We start from the raw sequence: 18,790 nt of genomic DNA on the forward strand, positions 1-18,790 counted from the left end.
TCTATGTGGGGCAGCCTTTGAAGACAGTTCGGAAGCTGCAGCTTGTGCAAAATGCAGCGACCAGATTGATAACTGGGACCAGAAGGTTCAAACATATAACACCGATTCTGTCCTGCTTGCATTGGCTGCCTATATGTTTCCGAGCCAAATTCAAGGTGCTGGTTTTAACCTATAAAGTCCTACATGGCTTGGGACCACAATACCTGATGGAACGCCTCTCCCGACATGAACCTACCCGTACACTGTGCTCAACATCTAAGGTCCTCCTCGGAGTGCCTACTCCAAAGGAAGCTCGGAGGATGGCAACAAGGGAGAGGGCCTTTTCAGTGGTGGGCCCACGATTATGGAATGATCTCCCCGATGAGGCTCGCCTGGCGCCAAATCTGTTATATTTTCGGAACCAGGTTAAGCCCTTTCTCTTCCAGGCATTTAGCAGCATATGCGGAATTCGTTTGTTTTTAACGGACCCCAGAATAGCGGTCTTTATAAATTAAAGAGCAACTCCCGCCATGCCACATGAGCGTTGGCTTCTGCCTCTTCATTGTGGTTTGAATTCTGAGTTTTATGGAATCCTCTCCCCACCACCGATGGTTTGGATTATGAGCCGTTTAGGTAGCCAGATAAGGATTTTATTTTTGTGCACTCATCTGCCTATAAATAAGTTTATAGGCAGATGAGTGCAACAAATGACGTCATAACCAAGTTCTCTGCCAGTCTCAAACAGACTTTGACATGAATGACTAAAATATTAGCTTTTAAGAGGGCCTTTTCCAGATTTCAAAGAGACGGAATCTGAAAACAAGGACACGTGAGGCCAAACCTGATATAAAACAACTCCTTATTCTTTCTTTTTTAAAAAATAATCCTGGTCATACAGCCTCTGTTTGCTCCATGTAAAAGGACTCCTTTCTATTTGGATGTTTTATCTGCATTAACAGAAGTATAGCTTCCAAATCGTGAAAGGTACTGGTTCCCCTCTATTCATAGAATCATAGAATAGCAGAGTTGGAAGGGGCCTACAAGGCCATTGAGTCCAACCCCCTGCTCAATGCAGGAATCATTCGGCCCTGGTTAGGCCTCATCTTGAGTATTGTGTCCAGTTCTGGGCACCAGACTTCAAGAAGGACGCAGACAAGCTGGAGCATGTTCAGAGGAGGGCAACCAGGATGATCAGGGCTCTGGAAACAAAGCCCTAAGAGGAGAGACTGAAAGAACTGGGTCTGTTTAGCCTGGAGAAGATTGAGGGGAGACGTGATAGCACTCTTCAAATGCTTAAAAGGTTGTCACACAGAGGAGGGCCAGGATCTCTTCTCGATCTTCCCAGAGTGCAGGACACGGAATAACGGGCTCAAGTGACAGGAAGGCAGATTCCGGCTGGACATCAGGAAAAACATCCTGAGTGTTAGAGCAATAAAACAATGGAACCAATGACCTTGGGATGTTGTGGGATCTCTCACACTACAGGCATTCCAGAGGCAGTTTCTTATCACTTTCATAGTGCTATATGAAATAACGGGCTCAAGTTACAGGAAGCCAGATTCCAGCTGGACATCAGGAAAAACTTCCTGACTGTTAGAGCAGTACGACAATGGAATTAGTTACCTAGGGAGGTTGTGGGCTCTCCCACGCTAGAGGCCTTCAAGAGGCAGCTGGACAGCCATCTGTCAGGGATGCTTTAGGGTGGATTCCTGCATTGAGCAGGGGGTTGGACTCAATGGCTTTATTGCCCCCTTCCAAAGCTACTATTCTATGATTCTGTGATCTGTCCGTTTGAGGAAGGGAGGGTTCTTTGCTAGTTTTGGAGTTCAGCTCCCACCCAGGCTCTGTAGAAGCCACATTTCTGAGCAGGGTTCAGATGCATTTCACTTCTAGTATGAAATGCATCTAAAGCACCATGCAATGAAGAGCCTGTCTTGTAAATGTCTTGGCAGACATATTAAGGTATCATGTGATACACAGCCCAGCATTTCACATACTGCCATTGCTGGGCTATATTTTGAAACCTGCCTTTTCTGGCAAGGATACTTATCTCCTATATCGTTCTAACCCAAACAACCAATGGATGCTGTCTCGGTTTTCAAAAATGCTGGCTTGAAGATTCTTATCACTTTTCGTTCAAATGTGAGCACTGGGGAGAGAGGGAATCACTGGAGCATGGGCCTTTTTTTGCAAAATAAAGGATTGTAGCACAAAATAGTCATTGCAAAGCCAAGTTCTCCAGTAATTCGAGGAGGTGGCCTGACTAGGCGCAAGGCCCAGGGAAAGCAGACTGCAACATGGGACTTGCTTCCATTTTGGATCACATCAGCACCTTGGACAGCACACGGCAGGAGGTACCAGCTAAAGGATTCTCCCTGGAGGAGCTGTTGTCCCAGCAAAGGGATGCATTCAAGTGAGGCCTTAAGAAAGCTGGCAGGGCCTGGCCTCTTTTGTATCTGGTCACAATAGTATAGCTCCTGCAACTTTAACTGTTGTGATGAAGAGGGACTTTCACCAGGTGCTGCATACAGACAAGGTACACCTGCTGAAATTCCCATTTCTAGACACCTGTTAAAGATACAGCACCCCTGTCCTCCTTTTCATATGGTCACCCTACTACTGGAACTAGATTAGTGGGGTTACTTTACCCTAGTTTTTCAGTTTTCTTCACAGTGACTTCAGGAAGCTACCAGGGACATTTTGATCGAGCCACAGGATCTAAAGCACCATGCAATGTGCTTTAGATCCTGCTCTGCTGATTGATATGGGGCCCATCTCTGGCTGCTTCTATGATTCCACGCTTGGAGGGGATTATTTTTATTAATGGGTAGACTCCCTCTCCCTACCAGAAATAATCTCTAGAGGAGCCAAATTATGTTGTCAGTCAACATCTGGACACTCATTCAGCCATATGATTTGGATCCTGAATTGGGTTCAGTGTTGATCTGGGCCAGCATTGCAGCACGAATAATAACAACAACAACAACAACAACAACAACAATAATAATAATAATAATAATAATTCTAACCCGCCTCTCCATCCTGACTGTGGCAGAGAACAACAAGTATAAAATACACAAAATATTAATCAAAACACAATATACGTTGTTAAAACTCCCTAAAAACATACTAAAAGCATCCTAAAATTCCACTGGGTAGGCCTGCTGGAAGAGAGAAATCTTTATAGCTTTCTTAAATGCTAAAAGACTGTTAAGTTGACGAATCTCCTCCGGCAGGCCATTCCACAGTCTAGGAGCAGCAGAAGAGAAGGTCCTCTGGGTAATATATGTCAGCCTGGTTTTGGCTGGCAGAAGGAAGTTCTTCTCAGAGGACCTGAGTGTGTGGGGCGGATTGTACGGGAGAAGGCAATCCCGTAGGTAGCCTGGACCCAAACCATGTAGGGCTTTAAAGGTGATAACCAACACTTTATACTTCACCTGGAAACATATATAATTTTTCAGAATATAAGGATACTTGGAGCATACAGCATTTTCACAAGTGTCTGTGTAGAGGAAATCTCTTGTAAAGGTATAGACCATCGACTGGACATAAAGAAGTCTTGTAATAGTGTGTGACTTCGGGTACTCCCACATTGGCTGGATAAATGCATGTTCAGTCACAACAAAGAGATTACATTTTTCAATGCCATGAGAAGACTGGGGCCACAGCTAGACCTAAGGTTTATCCTGGGAAAATCCAGGGTTCGCCCCTGCCTGAGCACTGGATCCCCTGTGTGTCACCTAGATGAACAGGTTTAACCCCTGGACGATCCAGGGATAAACCTTAGGTCTAGCTATGGCCTGTGTCATAGAATCATATCATAGAATCATGGAATAGCAGAGTTGGAAGGGGCCTACAAGGCCATCGAGTCCAACCCCCTGCTCAATGCAGGAATCCACCCTAAAGCATCCCCGACAGATGGTTGTCCAGCTGCCTCTTGAAGGCCTCTAGTGTGGGAGAGCCCACCACCTCCCTAGGTAACTGGTTCCACTGTCGTACTGCTCTAACAGTCATGGCGTTTTTCCTGCTGTCCAGCCGGAATCTGGCTTCCTGTAACTTGAGCCCGTTATTCTGTGGCTTGCGCTCTGGGAGAATCGAGAAGAGATCCTGGCCCTCCTCTATGTGACAACCTTTCAAGTATTTGAAGAGTGCTCTCATGTCTCCCCTCAATCTTCTCTTCTCCAGGCTAAACATGCCCAGTTGGACCATTGCGCTTATCCACCATTTGGCTCCTCATATTCCATTAGTGAGGCAGACTAATTGTTTCTTACAAAGGCAGCTGGAAGGGAAACTGTGACCCAGACTGGCCAGGATCCCACCTCACCCAGGCTTCCAAAAGCTTACTTTGCTTAATCATATGTCAGACTGATCAGGGCCACTGCTGAGTGCAAAAACTCATAGCTTCATTGCTCTTGATTTCTTTTCTTTCATTCTTTCTTTCTTTGTTGGTTTTTGTTGTTGTTAATGATGATTTTTTTTTTAAAAAAAATATTTTTTTACTATGTGAAGCTATAAACTGTATGGGTTAGGTATGAATTAGAACCTTATAAAACGTGTTTACTCATTTCTGTGTAACTCAAAGCAGGGATTAAGCCGTCGGAAAAACTGACCTGGAATATATATATTTTTCCAAGCTAAAAAGCCTTTTACAGCTTTTCGTTGTGGATTCGGGACGGGGAGTTTGTTCCTCCTTCCCGCCATGAAACGTTCCCCCCTCCTTACCCTTGAAATAATCAAAATAGGGTACTGTGCTGTGAAGGAGGGGGGTCAGGTGGGAGAGGAGGGGGTCTGGGATTTAATAAGTGGAGAAAGGAATTAAATGGAGGGGAGCAAAGTTCTTTTTCAAAACACAAATGCGTTTGGTTTTTTTTTCCTTCCCACTTCCAGACCCCCATGCTTGAGGCGGAGAAAGAATAAAGTTTCCTCGGCCCTGTGGCATTCAGGAAGGCGTCCCCAGAGCCCACAGCGTTTGTTAGATGGGGCCCTGCTTTTCTCATCTCCAGTTTTCTAGGGGGAAAAAACCAGAAACCTTTTGTAGCTCAGAGGCAAACGGGGGAGACAAAGTGGATAAAGCAGTGGCGCGAATGACAGGCAGCATGTCAAATTGGCATTCTCCCCCTGGTTGGTTGGTTTATTTATTTCATTTCTATACCGCCCAATAGCCGAAGCTCTCCGGCCAGTTCGCAAAAGTTAAAACCGTCGGTACAGCATAAAATAGAATAAGAGAGGATAGTAATATAACAAGTAAATAGCAACATAGTCTGGATTTCCTGCTTCATTCAGCAGCCCCGCCAGTCTTGAGTGAAGTCTTCCCCCCTGCCCCAAACAAAAAAATGATGAATTATTATTATTATTATTATTATTATTATTATTATTATTATTATTATTATTTTGCAATGTTTATGATGGGCAAACGTGAGCAAATTCCTTTTCCGCGCCTTCTCCAATCCCTCCTCTCCAGTCTTAACACCTCGAGGTGGAAAAGTGGGAGAAGGGAAAAGGTGCAATGAACACACACCACCTGGGGCGTGTTTTTACAGGCCTGCGAAGCCCAGGTGTTTCCTAAGCGGAGAAGAAACCGAAATGGAAACATTTTTTTTTTTATTCCTAGGCTCACCTTTCTTTGCAGTCCCTTCCTCCATTGGCATCGTGTGTGTGTGTGTGTGTGTGTGTGTGTGCTAGCACACACAGTCCACCCGTCCCTCCATCAATGCCCATGTGGGCCTCTTGGCTCTTACATTCTGTTTTCCTTTCGTCGGAAACAGATAGGGATTTTGGAGCCCCTTCACAGGTGTGCCTCCGCTGGGGCTGAAACGCAATGGTGTCTGCACCAGACCTAGCAATATATTTATTTATCCATAGAGCCTTTTTCTCTTTGTTTTCTTTATGTTAGGGTTGCAAGGTATTTTTGTAAGGGGTGTTGTTGTATTGCGTCGATTTGGTTTTTGTCTGAACGGGGCCATACTGAAGCAAAACTCGATAAAACAGCATTTGGAAAAGAAGCGGGGGGATGCTATTTTGGGCTGCATTAATAGAAGTATAGCTTCCAAATCACGTGAGGTACTGGTTCCTCTGTATTCGGCCCTGGTTAGGCCTCATCTTGAGTATTGCGTCCAGTTCTGGGCTCCACAATTCAAGAAGGACGCAGACAAGCTGGAGCGTGTTCAGAGGAGGGCAACCAGGATGATCAGGGGTCTGGAAACAAAGCCCTAGGAAGAGAGACTGAAAGAACTGGGCATGTTTAGCCTGGAGAAGAGAAGATTGAGGGGAGACATGATAGCACTCTTCAAAGACTTAAAAGGTTGTCACACAGAGGAGGGCCAGGAACTCTTCTCGATCCTGCCAGAGTGTGGGACACGGAATAACAGGCTCAAATTAAAGGAAGCCAGATTCCAGCTGGACATCAGGAAAAACTTCCTGACTGTTAGAGCAGTGCGACAATGGAATCAGTTACCGAGGGAGGTTGTGGGCTCTCCCACCCTAGAGGCCTTCAAGAGTAAATGCGGTAGCCAGGGAAAGCAGTGGACCTGGCTACATGCCTGTGTCTCAGGGCGTTGCTAGACGTACCGGGTGTTCCGTCGTTGAGGAGCGGTGAAAGCGGCTTTTCCCGTTCAGCCGTGACGCCTCATCATCCACACCTGCCTTCGATTTGTGGCGGAAGTTTGCGCCGGTTGTGCTGCTGCCGCCGCGAGAACGGTTGCGCAGCCACACCGGCCTGATTGCCGCGGCTTTTTTTTTCGCTCGCTGCACGGTTTGCGCACGTCCGAAAGACCGCAAACTTGCGCAGCCGTCAGCGATGCCGCCGCCGGCCCTGGCGGCGGCAGCGGCGGCAGTGCCAGTGCCAGCCGAAGTGCTGCTGGTGCTGTTGAGGGTCAACATTGATGCGCTCACTTCCTGATGGGGGTCGTGGCGGGTGTCATATGACCCGAGGTCAATCGTCTGCATGGCCACTCTGTGCCTACATCTCCCATCATGCCTCTGAGGTGTCGGCGGCGATGACCGCCTCTGTGCCCTGTGCCCCATCCCAAGGAGCCAACCCACATCTGGCCGTAGCCATGGCAGCAGCCCACAAACAGCTCTGCCCTCTGCCAGCCTGGTACCCACACTAACAGGCAGCGTACAGCACCGCCATTATGCGGCCACGGTAGCTGCCCACCGCAAGGAGTCACCAGCCACTTTTCCGGTCCTCCGTTCCTGCGCAAACTGTCACTGGGGAAATAAAAAAAAAAAGCCGCTCCGCCGCGCTGCCCCAGCTGCCGGACTGCGCGCAAATGGCGGAGGCGGCTTGACCGAAGCCGCTGACCACTCCCCCTTAGCACGCCTTTTCCTGCCCAGTGCGGACCGCAGTGACCTCACATCCTCCCACACGTACTCCGAATTACCGCGGGACAGCAGGAAAAGGCGTCCTAAAACTCACTTTTTTAAAGTCGGGAGAAAGAGGCTTCACCGCGGGATAACGGCGGATCCTCGTGAACGTCATCTGGAAGCCTCGACGTGACTGCGGAAGGTAACGCGCGCTAGAGCCTCGTCTAGTAACGCCCTCAGGCTCAGCCTGAGACCGCAGGAAAAACCAGGCTAAAAGAGGTGCCGGTTACCCTGGGCCCAGGGAGGGTTGACCCCTGCCTGAGCCGGGGATACCCTGTACGTCATCTGCACGCACAGGGACGAGCCCGGGCCTCGCACCGGGCTAAAGCCTCGTCTAGCAAGGCCCTTCTTATGTTCTTAAAGCAGCTTTCCAGATTGCTTGCAGCTTCTAATTGTGTTCAGATGAATGTGAGTTGAAGCCGTTTGTGTTGAGGTGAGACCTCTACGTGGACTCGCTCGACGGCGATGACAGTGGAACGTTAGAACGTTTGCCAGTGTTAGCATCTCTGCAGCCTCAGTCCTTTGTCTTCTCCATAAGCTGTTATTTTGGACGGATCACTTCTGTCCCTTCCTTGGGTGACTCCGATGGAAACAGCTTCGGCAGGGTTCCCATCTGAGGAATGGCACGAGGTATTAAACTGACTCATCTTGACTTTGGTTTCTTTAGGGAAAGAATGCATTTTCCGTTCCTCTTTTCTTTGCTGGTGGGAGAAATGTGTTACCCATTTGTGCCTTTTTGCGAACAGACATTTTAAAAAAAGAAAACGGCTTTGTTTTTGCTGCTTCCGTCACTCGGATAATCTGCTCCTGGCTTTATGGGTTACTGGTTTGTTACACCAGCAGGCTATTCGGCATGTTTTATACCCAGAGCATCAGCAATCCTTGCACATCTTTCTCTCGGCGTCTTTGATCCGGCTGAAAAGGAAAAAGGGAATGGAGGCAGGTGGGCGCAAGGGCCGTCCTGCTGTTCGGTGTCAGAGGTGACGCCTGGCTCACAATAGAGTAAGGAATTGGCAGTTTCCAGAGCTGGACAGGTTAGTGGTTAGTGCGTGCAGGTCAAAGTTTCGGACATGATGGAGTAGTGACGGGCAAGGTTCTCAGGGAGATCCGTGCATATCCAAGGCCTCCAGAAAACGTGCAGTTCCCACGGCATGCCACGAGTTTGTGTGAAAAGGCTCTTTCGGCCCCAGTGGGTTATGGAGGGGGGAGAAGTGTGGGAAAGCGCACTTTCTGGGCCTCTGGAAAGTGCGCAAATTCCCCAGGCCATGCTACTGGCAGGCCAGGGGGAATCTGCGTACTTTCCGGAGGCCCGGAAAACAATCTCCCCCTCTCCCTGCATAATTCAGTGCCTGAAAGGACCTCTTAACCCTTATGTTAAGCGGCCCTTCCAGGCCCCAACGGGTCTGAAGGGAAAGGTTTTGAAAGAACGTATTCTCCCTTATGAGCCTGCCCGTGCTTTAAGAAAAACTTCCTGACTGTTAGAGCAGTGCGACGGTGGAATCAGTGACCTAGGGAGGTTGTGGGCTCCCCCACACTCGAGGCCTTCAAGAGGCAGCTGGACAACCATCTGTCAGGGATGCTTTAGGGTGGATTCCTGCATTGAGCAGGGGGTTGGACTCCATGGCCTTGTAGGCCCCTTCCAACTCCGCTATTCTATGATTCTATGATAAGATCTTCTGGAGAAGCCCTTCTTTCAGTCCCACCTTCTTCACAGGCGCGCTTGGTGGGAACATGGGAGAGGGCCTTCTCAGTGGCTGCTCCGGTGCTCTGGAACTCTCTTCCCGGGGAAGCTAGGCTGGCTCCCTCCTTGATGGGCTTTTGGAAGCAAGCTAAAACTTTTTTGTTCCAGCAGGCCTTCGGAGAATAATCTGGCCCTCCATCTATGTCAATGTCTTATAATTTTGTTGTGTATTTTAAATGTTTATGGTTTTGTCCCCCCGCCCCCATGTATATTTTAAACTTTGTAAGGCCGCCTTGAGGCCCAGCATTGGGCAAAAGGCGGGATACAATTATTATTATTATTATTATTATTATTATTATTATTATTATTATTATTATTTTCCCGCCTATTGTAATGGCGGCCGCCATTAGATTCGAAGAGAAACGCCTTCCACTCGAATAGCGGCTGCCATTAGAGTAGACAGGAAAAGTCCTTCTTCTCCTCTCTCCCCTATCTCCAATGGGGGGGGGGCTTAAAGGCTACGTTAATAGGCTGGGGAAATTGCATATCTCCCCCCGTTGTGGTATTAGCGGCCACCATTACTGCAGTGTGGGGAAAAGGATAAAGGGTGCGTGCAGATCAGGGCGGAGGTCCGACTGGACCTTTGCCCCCTTTTTCAACAGAGGGACCCTGGGGTGAAAATCCGCTGGGCACGCTGCCCGGGTCTTAAGCCCAAAGGGCAAGGGCAATGATCCAGAAGGATGCGTGCGTGCCTGCATGCAGGAGAGTTATTTTTGAACATTTGCAAAGCTATTACGTGACCGTTGCTGCTTCCGTTCCACTGTCCTCCACCCTTAAAACCAAGACACATATGAACTGCCTTTCAAACTCTTTCGAGGCCGAGCCTCAATTTGCCAATTCACCTTGCAGCCTCCTAATTTTCACCCCCTACACACACACACACACACACACACACACACTTATTTATTTATTTATTGCAATAGCCGAAGCTCCCTGGGCAATTCACATTTCCTCAGCGCTTCTTCGGCAGAGAGCACAGAGCTGCCCCACGGCATCCTCTGTACACCCCAGTCTCTGCCCTTTACTTGTTTTCATTCTCTTACCTTTACTTGTTTTCATCTGTGGCTGTTCGCAGACGTGATGATCGCAGGCATTTTGTTGCCAGAAGACGAGAAAGGGGGGAAAAAGTCTCTCTTTCCTAAGTGACCGGGTGACTTTGACGCTCCCTCTCTTCTGGCAACAGAAAGCCTGCAAGGTTCATGGTTTCCAACAGCCCCAGAAGAAACAAAACTCAAGATCAATGACAAGGTTGCTGGAACCTCCAGCTTCAACCCTGAAATTTCTGCTGGGTGATCCTTCAACTCAAACCTAGTTTAGATCATTGCTGATGGAGATTCCATCATGCATCCACAGCGACCTACGTCCGTTCTCCATCTCCAAAAGACATCTTGAGAACCAAAAGTGTCCTGCTTGTGGGTCCCTGGTCGACAGCTGGTGATGGACTAGATGGACCCTCGGTCTGATCCAGCATCAGGGCTCTTGTGATGTTCTGATGTTCTCAAAGAGAGTCCTGGTGGCTCAGTCTCGAAAGGACCACCTAGCTCAGCATCTTGCCTTTGGCAGGGGCCAACCAGTTGCCTTTGGGAAGCCCACATGCAGGGAATGGAAGGCACAATCCCTTCTCTGTTTTGAGTGCATAGTGAACATCAGAAGAGCCCTGCTGGATCAGACCAAGGGTCCATCTAGTCCAGCACTCTGTTCACACAGTGGCCAACCAGCTGTCGACCAGGGACCAACAAAGCAGGACACGGTGTAAAAGCACCCTCCCGCCCATGTTCCCCAGCAACTGGTGCACACAGGCTTACTGCCTCTGGAGTAGCCCTTGATAGCCTTCTCCTCCAGGAAATTATCCACCCCCTTTTAAAGCCAACCATAAGGAGGTGATCCAGCTCCAAGGATGATCTGGATTCATCTCAGTCTGGCTTCCGTCTGCCTTTGAGATGGAGGCAGCTGCCCTAATAGATCATCTTTGTCAGGAGCTAGACGGGCGGGAGTGACTGCTGAAAGGCCATGACCTTGGTATGTGGGCCACCTTGCAGGGTTTGGGTCGTGGGGAACACTTTTGCAGTAGCTCCGGTCCTTCCTTTCAGGTACTTACTGGGGGCAGTGGTGCAGCTGGGGCTGTACTTGAGGCCAAAATACAGGGCCCTGTGGGCCCCCAAATGACTACCCAGAGAGTCACAGATGATGGGGATAGCAGCAAACAGCCCAGCGTGTTGTGGCTCGCCATGGCTGATACTGATGCTACACTATTCTTATTTTTTTAAATAGTCCAGGGATGGCATGTACATGGGTATAGATTCTAATAAATAATAATAATAATAATAATAATAATAATAATAATAATAATAATAATAATAATCTTTTCTTTAACAAAATCATGTTTATTCCCAAGTTCAAGATGTTTGGCATCAAGGTAGCAGAAGCAAACTCTTATTTATTTATTTATTTATTTATTATTAAATTTATATAACGCCCCATAGCCAAAGCTCTCTGGGCGGTTTACAAACTCTCTGGGTGGTTTAAAAGGACCACAGGTTTGCCCTGAAGCTCCTGTTCACGGGTTTATTTTATTTATTTTATTTATTACATTTTTATACCGCCCAATAGCCGGAGCTCTCTGGGCGGTTCACAGAAATTAAAACCATAATAACTAAATAATAAAAACTAAACTATTCTTTAGTGAAGTCCACTCTGTTTTATCCTAGGGTGACCCTATGGAAAGGAGGCCTGCCTCTTTAGCAGCAGGTTTCCTTTGTAGGCATGCAGCACCTGGTGAAGTTCCCTCTTCATCGCAGCAGTTTAAGCTGCAGGAGCCCTGCCCTCTTTTACATCTGGTCACTGGGCAGGGCTCCTGCAGCTTTCTCTTTTGGTGCACTTTCCTCTCAACCTGGAGGTCCTGTTTTGCTAATACGGCTAAGATCCATTGATAGACATCCGTCATCCCTGAATTAGGAACGTAGGAAACTGCCATACTGAATAGAACCATGGGTCCACAGTACTCAGTACTGTCTACTACGCTGAGCAATTCCTCTCCAGGGTTTCAGATAGGAGTCTTCCACAGCCCTTCCCGGAGATGAAACTGGCACTTTGGGCACGCAAAACCACTTCTCCACCGTGAAGTTAAAGACCTTCCCTGTATAGCTTTTGTCTATTTCCTCTTCAAAGCCACCGAACCCAGGAGTCATCACCACCTCTTGCGCGAGTGAATTCCATAAAACGAAGCCTGTGTCGTGTGGGAGAAGCCCTTCGTCTTGTCAGTCTTGAATCTACCGCCCGTGCGTTTCGCTGGGCAATCAAGAGATCTAAAACATAGGAGGGAAAGCCATAGATTGGTATCTACTAGTACGTCTCAGAGTAATTAGCAAGGATTTTTGGTTTAATAGTAGTGATGACACAAGGGCCTTTCCCCTCCCAAATCACACTGTTGAGATCAAGAACGTTTGTGGGCAAATAGGAGTAGATTTGTGTCTGAACGTATGGGTGTGAGCCCTAGTTCTGGTACGGAAAACAAATTCCTGAGTTTAGCATGTGCTCAGAAACACTGAAAGTCAGTGTGGTTGTAGTGGTTAGAGAGTTGGACTGGGAATTGAGAGATTTAATTTTTGTGAACCACCCAGAGAGCTCCGGCTATTGGGCGGTATAGAAATGTAATAAATAAATAAATAAATAAATAAAATCTGGGTTCTGGACCCCACTCCGGAAACTCACTGGGTGACTTTGGACCAGTCACAGATTCTCAGCCCAACCTACTTCTCAGGGTTGTCGTTGTGAGGATAATGTGTAGAGGGAGAGGATTGTGTATGGCACCTTTGGTTCCTTGGAGGAAAAAAGGGGGATTATAAATGTAATATTAAATAAATAAATAAATTCTGCAATTCTGTGTTCCCTCTTCCCGAGTTACTATTTTGCACCTGGTTTCGGTTGCTAGCCCTCAAAGTCCTAGTGAAAAACGAAGTATACATCCTGCAAACTTAAAGTCTGCCTGCTTCCGTTCTAGAGTTATGGAAGAAGGCAAAACCAGCCTTCCACTTTTTCCGTCCCATGCACATATATATTTCAAATTTTGTTGTTTCTTTCTTTGGCCTGCAGGAGAATCTTTGAGCTTTGCTGACGACTTACTCTCTGGCCTTGGAACCGCCTGTGTGGCCGCCGGTAGGAGCCACGGAGATGCTCCGGACACCAGCCTCTACTCTGTCATTTTCAAGTGTCTGGAGCCTGACGGATTATACAAGTAAGGAAGGGAGTGGGGTGGAGGTGGGACACAAGGGGAAATGGGTCAAAGGTCCTTCCGTCTCCGAAATACTTGCGTTGCTCCAAGCAAATCAAAGGTTGTATTTTATTTATTTATTTATTTATTTAAAACATTTATATCCCACCCTATATCATTAAGATCTCAGAGTGGCATACAGATAAAAACATACAGTATAAAACAACAAATGTGAATAGTTAAAAACAAATTAAACCATGATCCAAGTTAAAACAATATATAAATTAAAAGCAATAAAAGCAGTTAAAACAGTTAAAACAATGCACCAGTGAGTTTAAACAGCAAAGGCTTTGTTGAAAAGCCATGTTTTTACTTGGCATCGAAATGCAATCAATGTTGGTGCCAATCAGACCTCCAAGGGAGGGCATTCCACAGTCGGGGTGCCACAGCAGAGAAAGCCCTGTCCCTTGTCCCATCATAGCGTATATGTTCCATTGGTGGGATGCGGAGAAGGGCTCCTCCAACAGATCTAAGGTCTCGGGCAGGCATATATAAGGAGAGGCGCTCTCTCAAGTATCGAGGTCCCAAGACGTTTAGGGCTTTAAACGTCATTACCAACACCTTGAATTCCAATTGGAAGCGTATAGGCAGCCAGTGCAATTCCTTTAAGGCTGATGTTATGTGGTTTCTGTAAGATGTACCCAACAGCAGTCTAGCTGCTGCGTTTTGCACTAGCTGCAACTTCCACGTCGTCTTCAAGGGCAGCCCCACATAGAGTGCATTGCAGTAGTCTAATCGGGAAGTTACCAGTGCATGCACTACTCTGGCTAGGTTGTCCCTGTCCAGGAAAGGCCGTAGCTGGCGGATCAGCCTAAGCTGACCTCAAGTACTCCGTGCCACAATATTTATTGCATTTCTGTTCCGCCCAATAGCCAGAGCTACCTGGGTGGTTCGCAAAAAATCAAAACCGTGAAGTACAAGTTAATTAATATTGTACTTCAATATTAATTAAATTGAAGGGTATCGGAATACTACCCTGAACGCTCCCGATCTTGCCAAGAGGGCAACCAGGATGATCAGAGGTCTAGAAACAAAGCCCTATGAAGAGAGACTGAAAGAACTGGGCATGTTTAGCCTGGAGAAGAGAAGATTGAGGGGAGACATGAGAGCACTCTTCAAAGACTTAAAAGGTTGTCACACAGAGGAGGTCCAGGATCTCTTCTCGATCCTCTCAATGTGCAGGACACGGAATAACGGGCTCAAGTTAAAGGAAGCCAGATTCCGGCTGGACATCAGGAAAAACTTCCTGACTGTTAGAGCTGTACGACAATGGAATCAGTTACCTAGGGAGGTTGTGGGCTCTCCCACACTAGAGGCCTTCAAGAGGCAGCTGGACAACCCTCTGTCAGGGATGCTTTAGGGTGGATTCCTGCATTGAGCAGGGGGTTGGACTCGATGGCCTTGTAGCCCCCTTCCAACTCTGCTATTCTATGATTCTATGATCTCGTCTGATCTCGGAAGCTAAGCAGGGGCAGGCCTGGTTAGTACTTGGATGGGAGACCGCCTGGGAATACCGGGTGCTGTAGGCTCGGAGGGAGAAAAGGCGGGATATAAATGCAATAATAAATAAATAAAATAAACATAATTAAAACCCATTGTTGGAATGAATAACGCTTCACCACCACCCCTTGGAACCACAGAGGCAGTTAAAGGTTGTGGACTGGCAAATCTGCCATCATTGAGGACTGTTTGGGATTGAGTGATGCGTTCCTTTTGCCTCTCCAGTCTGTTTCGCTTCCATCAGCGCCCCCCCCCCCCGCCCTGGAGTGTCAACCCCCCTTCACAATTATATGTGTCGACAGTATCTAAAAAGAGGAAATGGCTCTATTTCACTTTGGTTTATGAGACACACCAGTTCGAAACGTGTCCTTGCCGTTTAATAATTTTTAATGTTTCCTTTTTTAAACGCTCGCTCACAGACTCCCCCCCCCCCCAAAAAAAACCCAACCTCATTCTTTCGTTTTCCCTGCATAGCTGTCGAGGTGCCCATAATTCTTTTTTCCTGATGGAAAGCAAATTGATTAGACTCAAGCATGACAAAGGTTTGGGGTATGTTGAAGTATTTTAATACGTTCCTTTTGTAAACCTCTTGGCAATATTATTTACTTTATTTATTGCATTTTTATACCGCCCAATAGCTGAAGCTCTCTGGGCGGTTCACAAAAATTAAAACCCTGGAGAGCATGATAATAAAACAACCACCAATCTAAAATCACAAATACAATATAAAAAGCACAACCAGGATAAAACTGCACAGCAGAAATTGAGATAGGTTAAAATACGGAATGACAACAGCAAAGGTTAAATTTAAGTTCAATTAGGTGTTAAAATACTGAGAAAATAAAAAGGTCTTCAGCTGCCGACGAAAGGAGTACAGTGTAGGCGCCAGGCAGACCTCTCTGGGAAGCTCGTTCCACAGCCGGGGTGCCACAGCTGAGAAGGCCCTGCTCCTAGTAGCCACCTGCCTCACTTCCTTTGGCAGGGGCTCACGGAGAAGGACCCCTGTGGATGATCTTAAGGTCCGGGCAGGCACATATGGGAGGAGGCGTTCCTTCAGATAGCCTGGCCCCGAGCTGTTTAGGGGAATGTTAGTACCATAGATAGATATTAAAGATGGTAAGTAGTATATAAATGTATTCAATATTAAAAATAATAATACCATGTGTCTGCACCAGCAATACAATAATATCCACGACATAATCGACCCTGCTAGATTTCCAAAGCGGCCACAGAGTGGGCCGTGGAACGTGAGCTGCTCTAAACCTCCACAAGCTTTTAGATGTGTTTTTGTTTTAACCCCTTGTTCCCTTCCACCCTGCCCAAAATGACGCCCCAATTGCTTATTTACTTCTCCCCACCACTCCCAAAAGCAAACACTCCCATCTTGGAAGCTGTCACAGTTGTTGTCAGTCGTGATGGTTTATTGCCAGACACTTTGCCGGGCGAATTCAAATGCCGGGCTACGTTTTCTAGTGTATGTCACCACCAGCAGCAGCAGCTCCGCCACAAAATTTGGATAGAATGATCTCAAGGCAGAACGTGACCTCGGAAGCCACCTTGAGATCATGTTTCTGGAATCCTCTTTGTCTGTTTGCATCGACTTCCCTCCAGTGCTCAGACCACACTGTTGACCAGCTCTTTCCACCCACACCACCACCACCATCATCCCCAGCACATTTCCCTCCTTCGATCAAAGCTGAGCTTTGCAGTTCACGAAGCGCAAACCAACAAACGCGGCCCGGTTGATTTCTCTGCGCTTTCGGCTTCTGCCATTTTGAAGGAATAAACAAAAACATTCTCTCCCTTTCTCTTAACATCTCAGCTTGGCCCAAAAAATGCGTGTGGCTGCCTGCCTGGCCAGGGAGCAATGCTCGGCATTCCTTCTAACAATAAGCATTCCTTCTTACAGCTCATAACATAAGTATATTTCATTTAAGGTTATGTGACATGCAGCTAACATAGGGATAGATACACACACACACACACACACACACACACACACACAGAAACCATGTGCTTAAGTGTAGACGATCTTAAGGGTAGACAAGCACATACCAGCAGAAGCCGGAATTGGTTTCGGATCTAGCTGTCACTCGCAACAGACTCATCGCCCAGATCCTCACCGTATCCTCTCCTTGAAGGTCCTTGTCTACTTGGATGATTAATAGATGTCCCTACTGCAGTAGGGGCCCATAACGGCCGCCGCGTTCTGCTTTGTGGGTCGTAGAATCATAGAATAGTAGAGTTGGAAGGGGCCTACAAGGCCATCGAGTCCAACCCCCTGCTCAATGCAGGAATCCACCCTAAAGCATCCCTGACAGAGGGTTGTCCAGCTGCCTCTTGAATACCTCTAGTGTGGGAAAGCCCACAACCTTCCTAGGTAACTTGTTCCATTGTCGTACTGCTCTAACAGTCAGGAGGTTTTTCCTGATGTCCAGCTGGAATCTGGCTTCCTGTCACTTGAGCCCGTTATTCCGTGTCCTGCACTCTGGGAGGATCGAGAAGAGATCCTGGCCCTCCTCTGTGTGACAACCTTTGAAGTATTTGAAGAGTGCTCTCATGTCTCCCCTCAATCTTCTCTTCTCCAGGCTAAACATGCCCAGTTCCTTCAGTCTCTCCTCATAGGGCTTTGTTTCCAGACCCCTGATCATCCTGGTTGCCCTCCTCTGAACACGCTCCAGCTTGTTCCCTGGCTGGTTGGCCACTATGTGAACAGAGTGCTGGACTAGATGGACCCTGGATCTGATCCAGCAGGGCGCTTCTGATGTTCTTATGAGAAGCACCAGTTGCTGTAGCTTTTGCTTCGAGGCTGCATTAGCGTCAATCCCAGCATTTTGCTTTATTTACATTCCTTCACGACCTTCCTAGTTTCTGGTGTTTCTGCCAAGCATTGGCCCAAACGTTACTGGAAACAATACGGAAGGTATCTCGTGGGGAGGGGTTTGGGCAGTGTTGCTTCCAGGCCTTGGAAGCGTTCGGTCCTCCAACCTCCTGCTGAGCATTTCTCTGCCCTGTGCCAGATTGGCTACTTCAGTGCGGAGCTGACCTGCCCCGCTGTGCGAGTGTGCCTTCAGGGACGTTGCTGGAGGAAGGTGCGATCATGCTGTTATGCATCGTTACCTCCTGGAGACAGGATCTTGGATGCCTCCGTTGGCCCAGCGTGTGCCGCTCAGCTCCTTGACGGGCGGCTGTGGAGGAGAAGGTTGCATCGTTGGGATGCCAATGATCTAGGAGACCTCAGAATGGAAATGGCACTAACACACACACACACACTCGATCAAGGCTGGATCCATGGTTGAGGGAGGCAGTGATATGTCTCCTTGCTGGATGAAGACAAACACACACACACACACATGCCACATGCTGACGAGACCACATCACGCCAGTCTTTTTCCAGCTTCATTGGCTGCCAGTCCAGGTCCGGGCCCGATTCAAAGTGCTGGTATTAACATTTAAAGCCCTAAACGGCTTGGGGCCAGGTTATCTGAAGGAACGCCTCCTCCCATATGTACCTGCCCGGACCCTAAGGTCATCCTCAGGGGTCCTTCTTCGCGAGCCCCTGCCAAAGGAAGTGAGGCAGGTGGCTACCAGGAGCAGGGCCTTCTCTGCTGTGGCACCCCGGCTGTGGAATGAGCTCCCTAAGGAGGTTCGCTTGGCACCTACGTTATGTGCTTTTAGACGCCAGGTGAAGCCCTTTTTATTCTCCCAGCATTTTAACAGTCTATAAATAAATTTTAACTTGGTGTTTTAAATTTGTAATTTTGCATTGCTGCTGTTTTGATCTGGTTGAGCTTTTATATTGTATTTTATAGTATGGTTTTATACTGTTGTTTTATACCTTGAATGGTTTTAATTTTTGTGAACCGCCCAGAGAGCTCCAGCTATTGGGCAGTATAGAATTATTTATTTATTTATTTATTTATTTATTTATTTAT

The 18,790-nt window shown here is 47.5% G+C and overlaps 1 protein-coding gene across 1 annotated transcript in view; it reads left to right on the plus strand.

The window, feature by feature from the left end:
- ASTN2 (astrotactin 2) overlaps window positions 1–18,790 on the plus strand; it is a 732,687-nt gene that overhangs the window by 672,407 nt on the left and 41,490 nt on the right. The window contains exon 21 of the mRNA XM_063144970.1: window positions 13,178–13,319. Coding sequence (XP_063001040.1) covers window positions 13,178–13,319 — 142 coding nt within the window. The remainder of the gene's footprint in view (window positions 1–13,177; window positions 13,320–18,790) is intronic.

Source organism: Elgaria multicarinata, chromosome 19, assembly GCF_023053635.1.
Source record: "Elgaria multicarinata webbii isolate HBS135686 ecotype San Diego chromosome 19, rElgMul1.1.pri, whole genome shotgun sequence".
In the NCBI taxonomy this organism is placed as follows: Eukaryota; Metazoa; Chordata; class Lepidosauria; order Squamata; family Anguidae; genus Elgaria; species Elgaria multicarinata.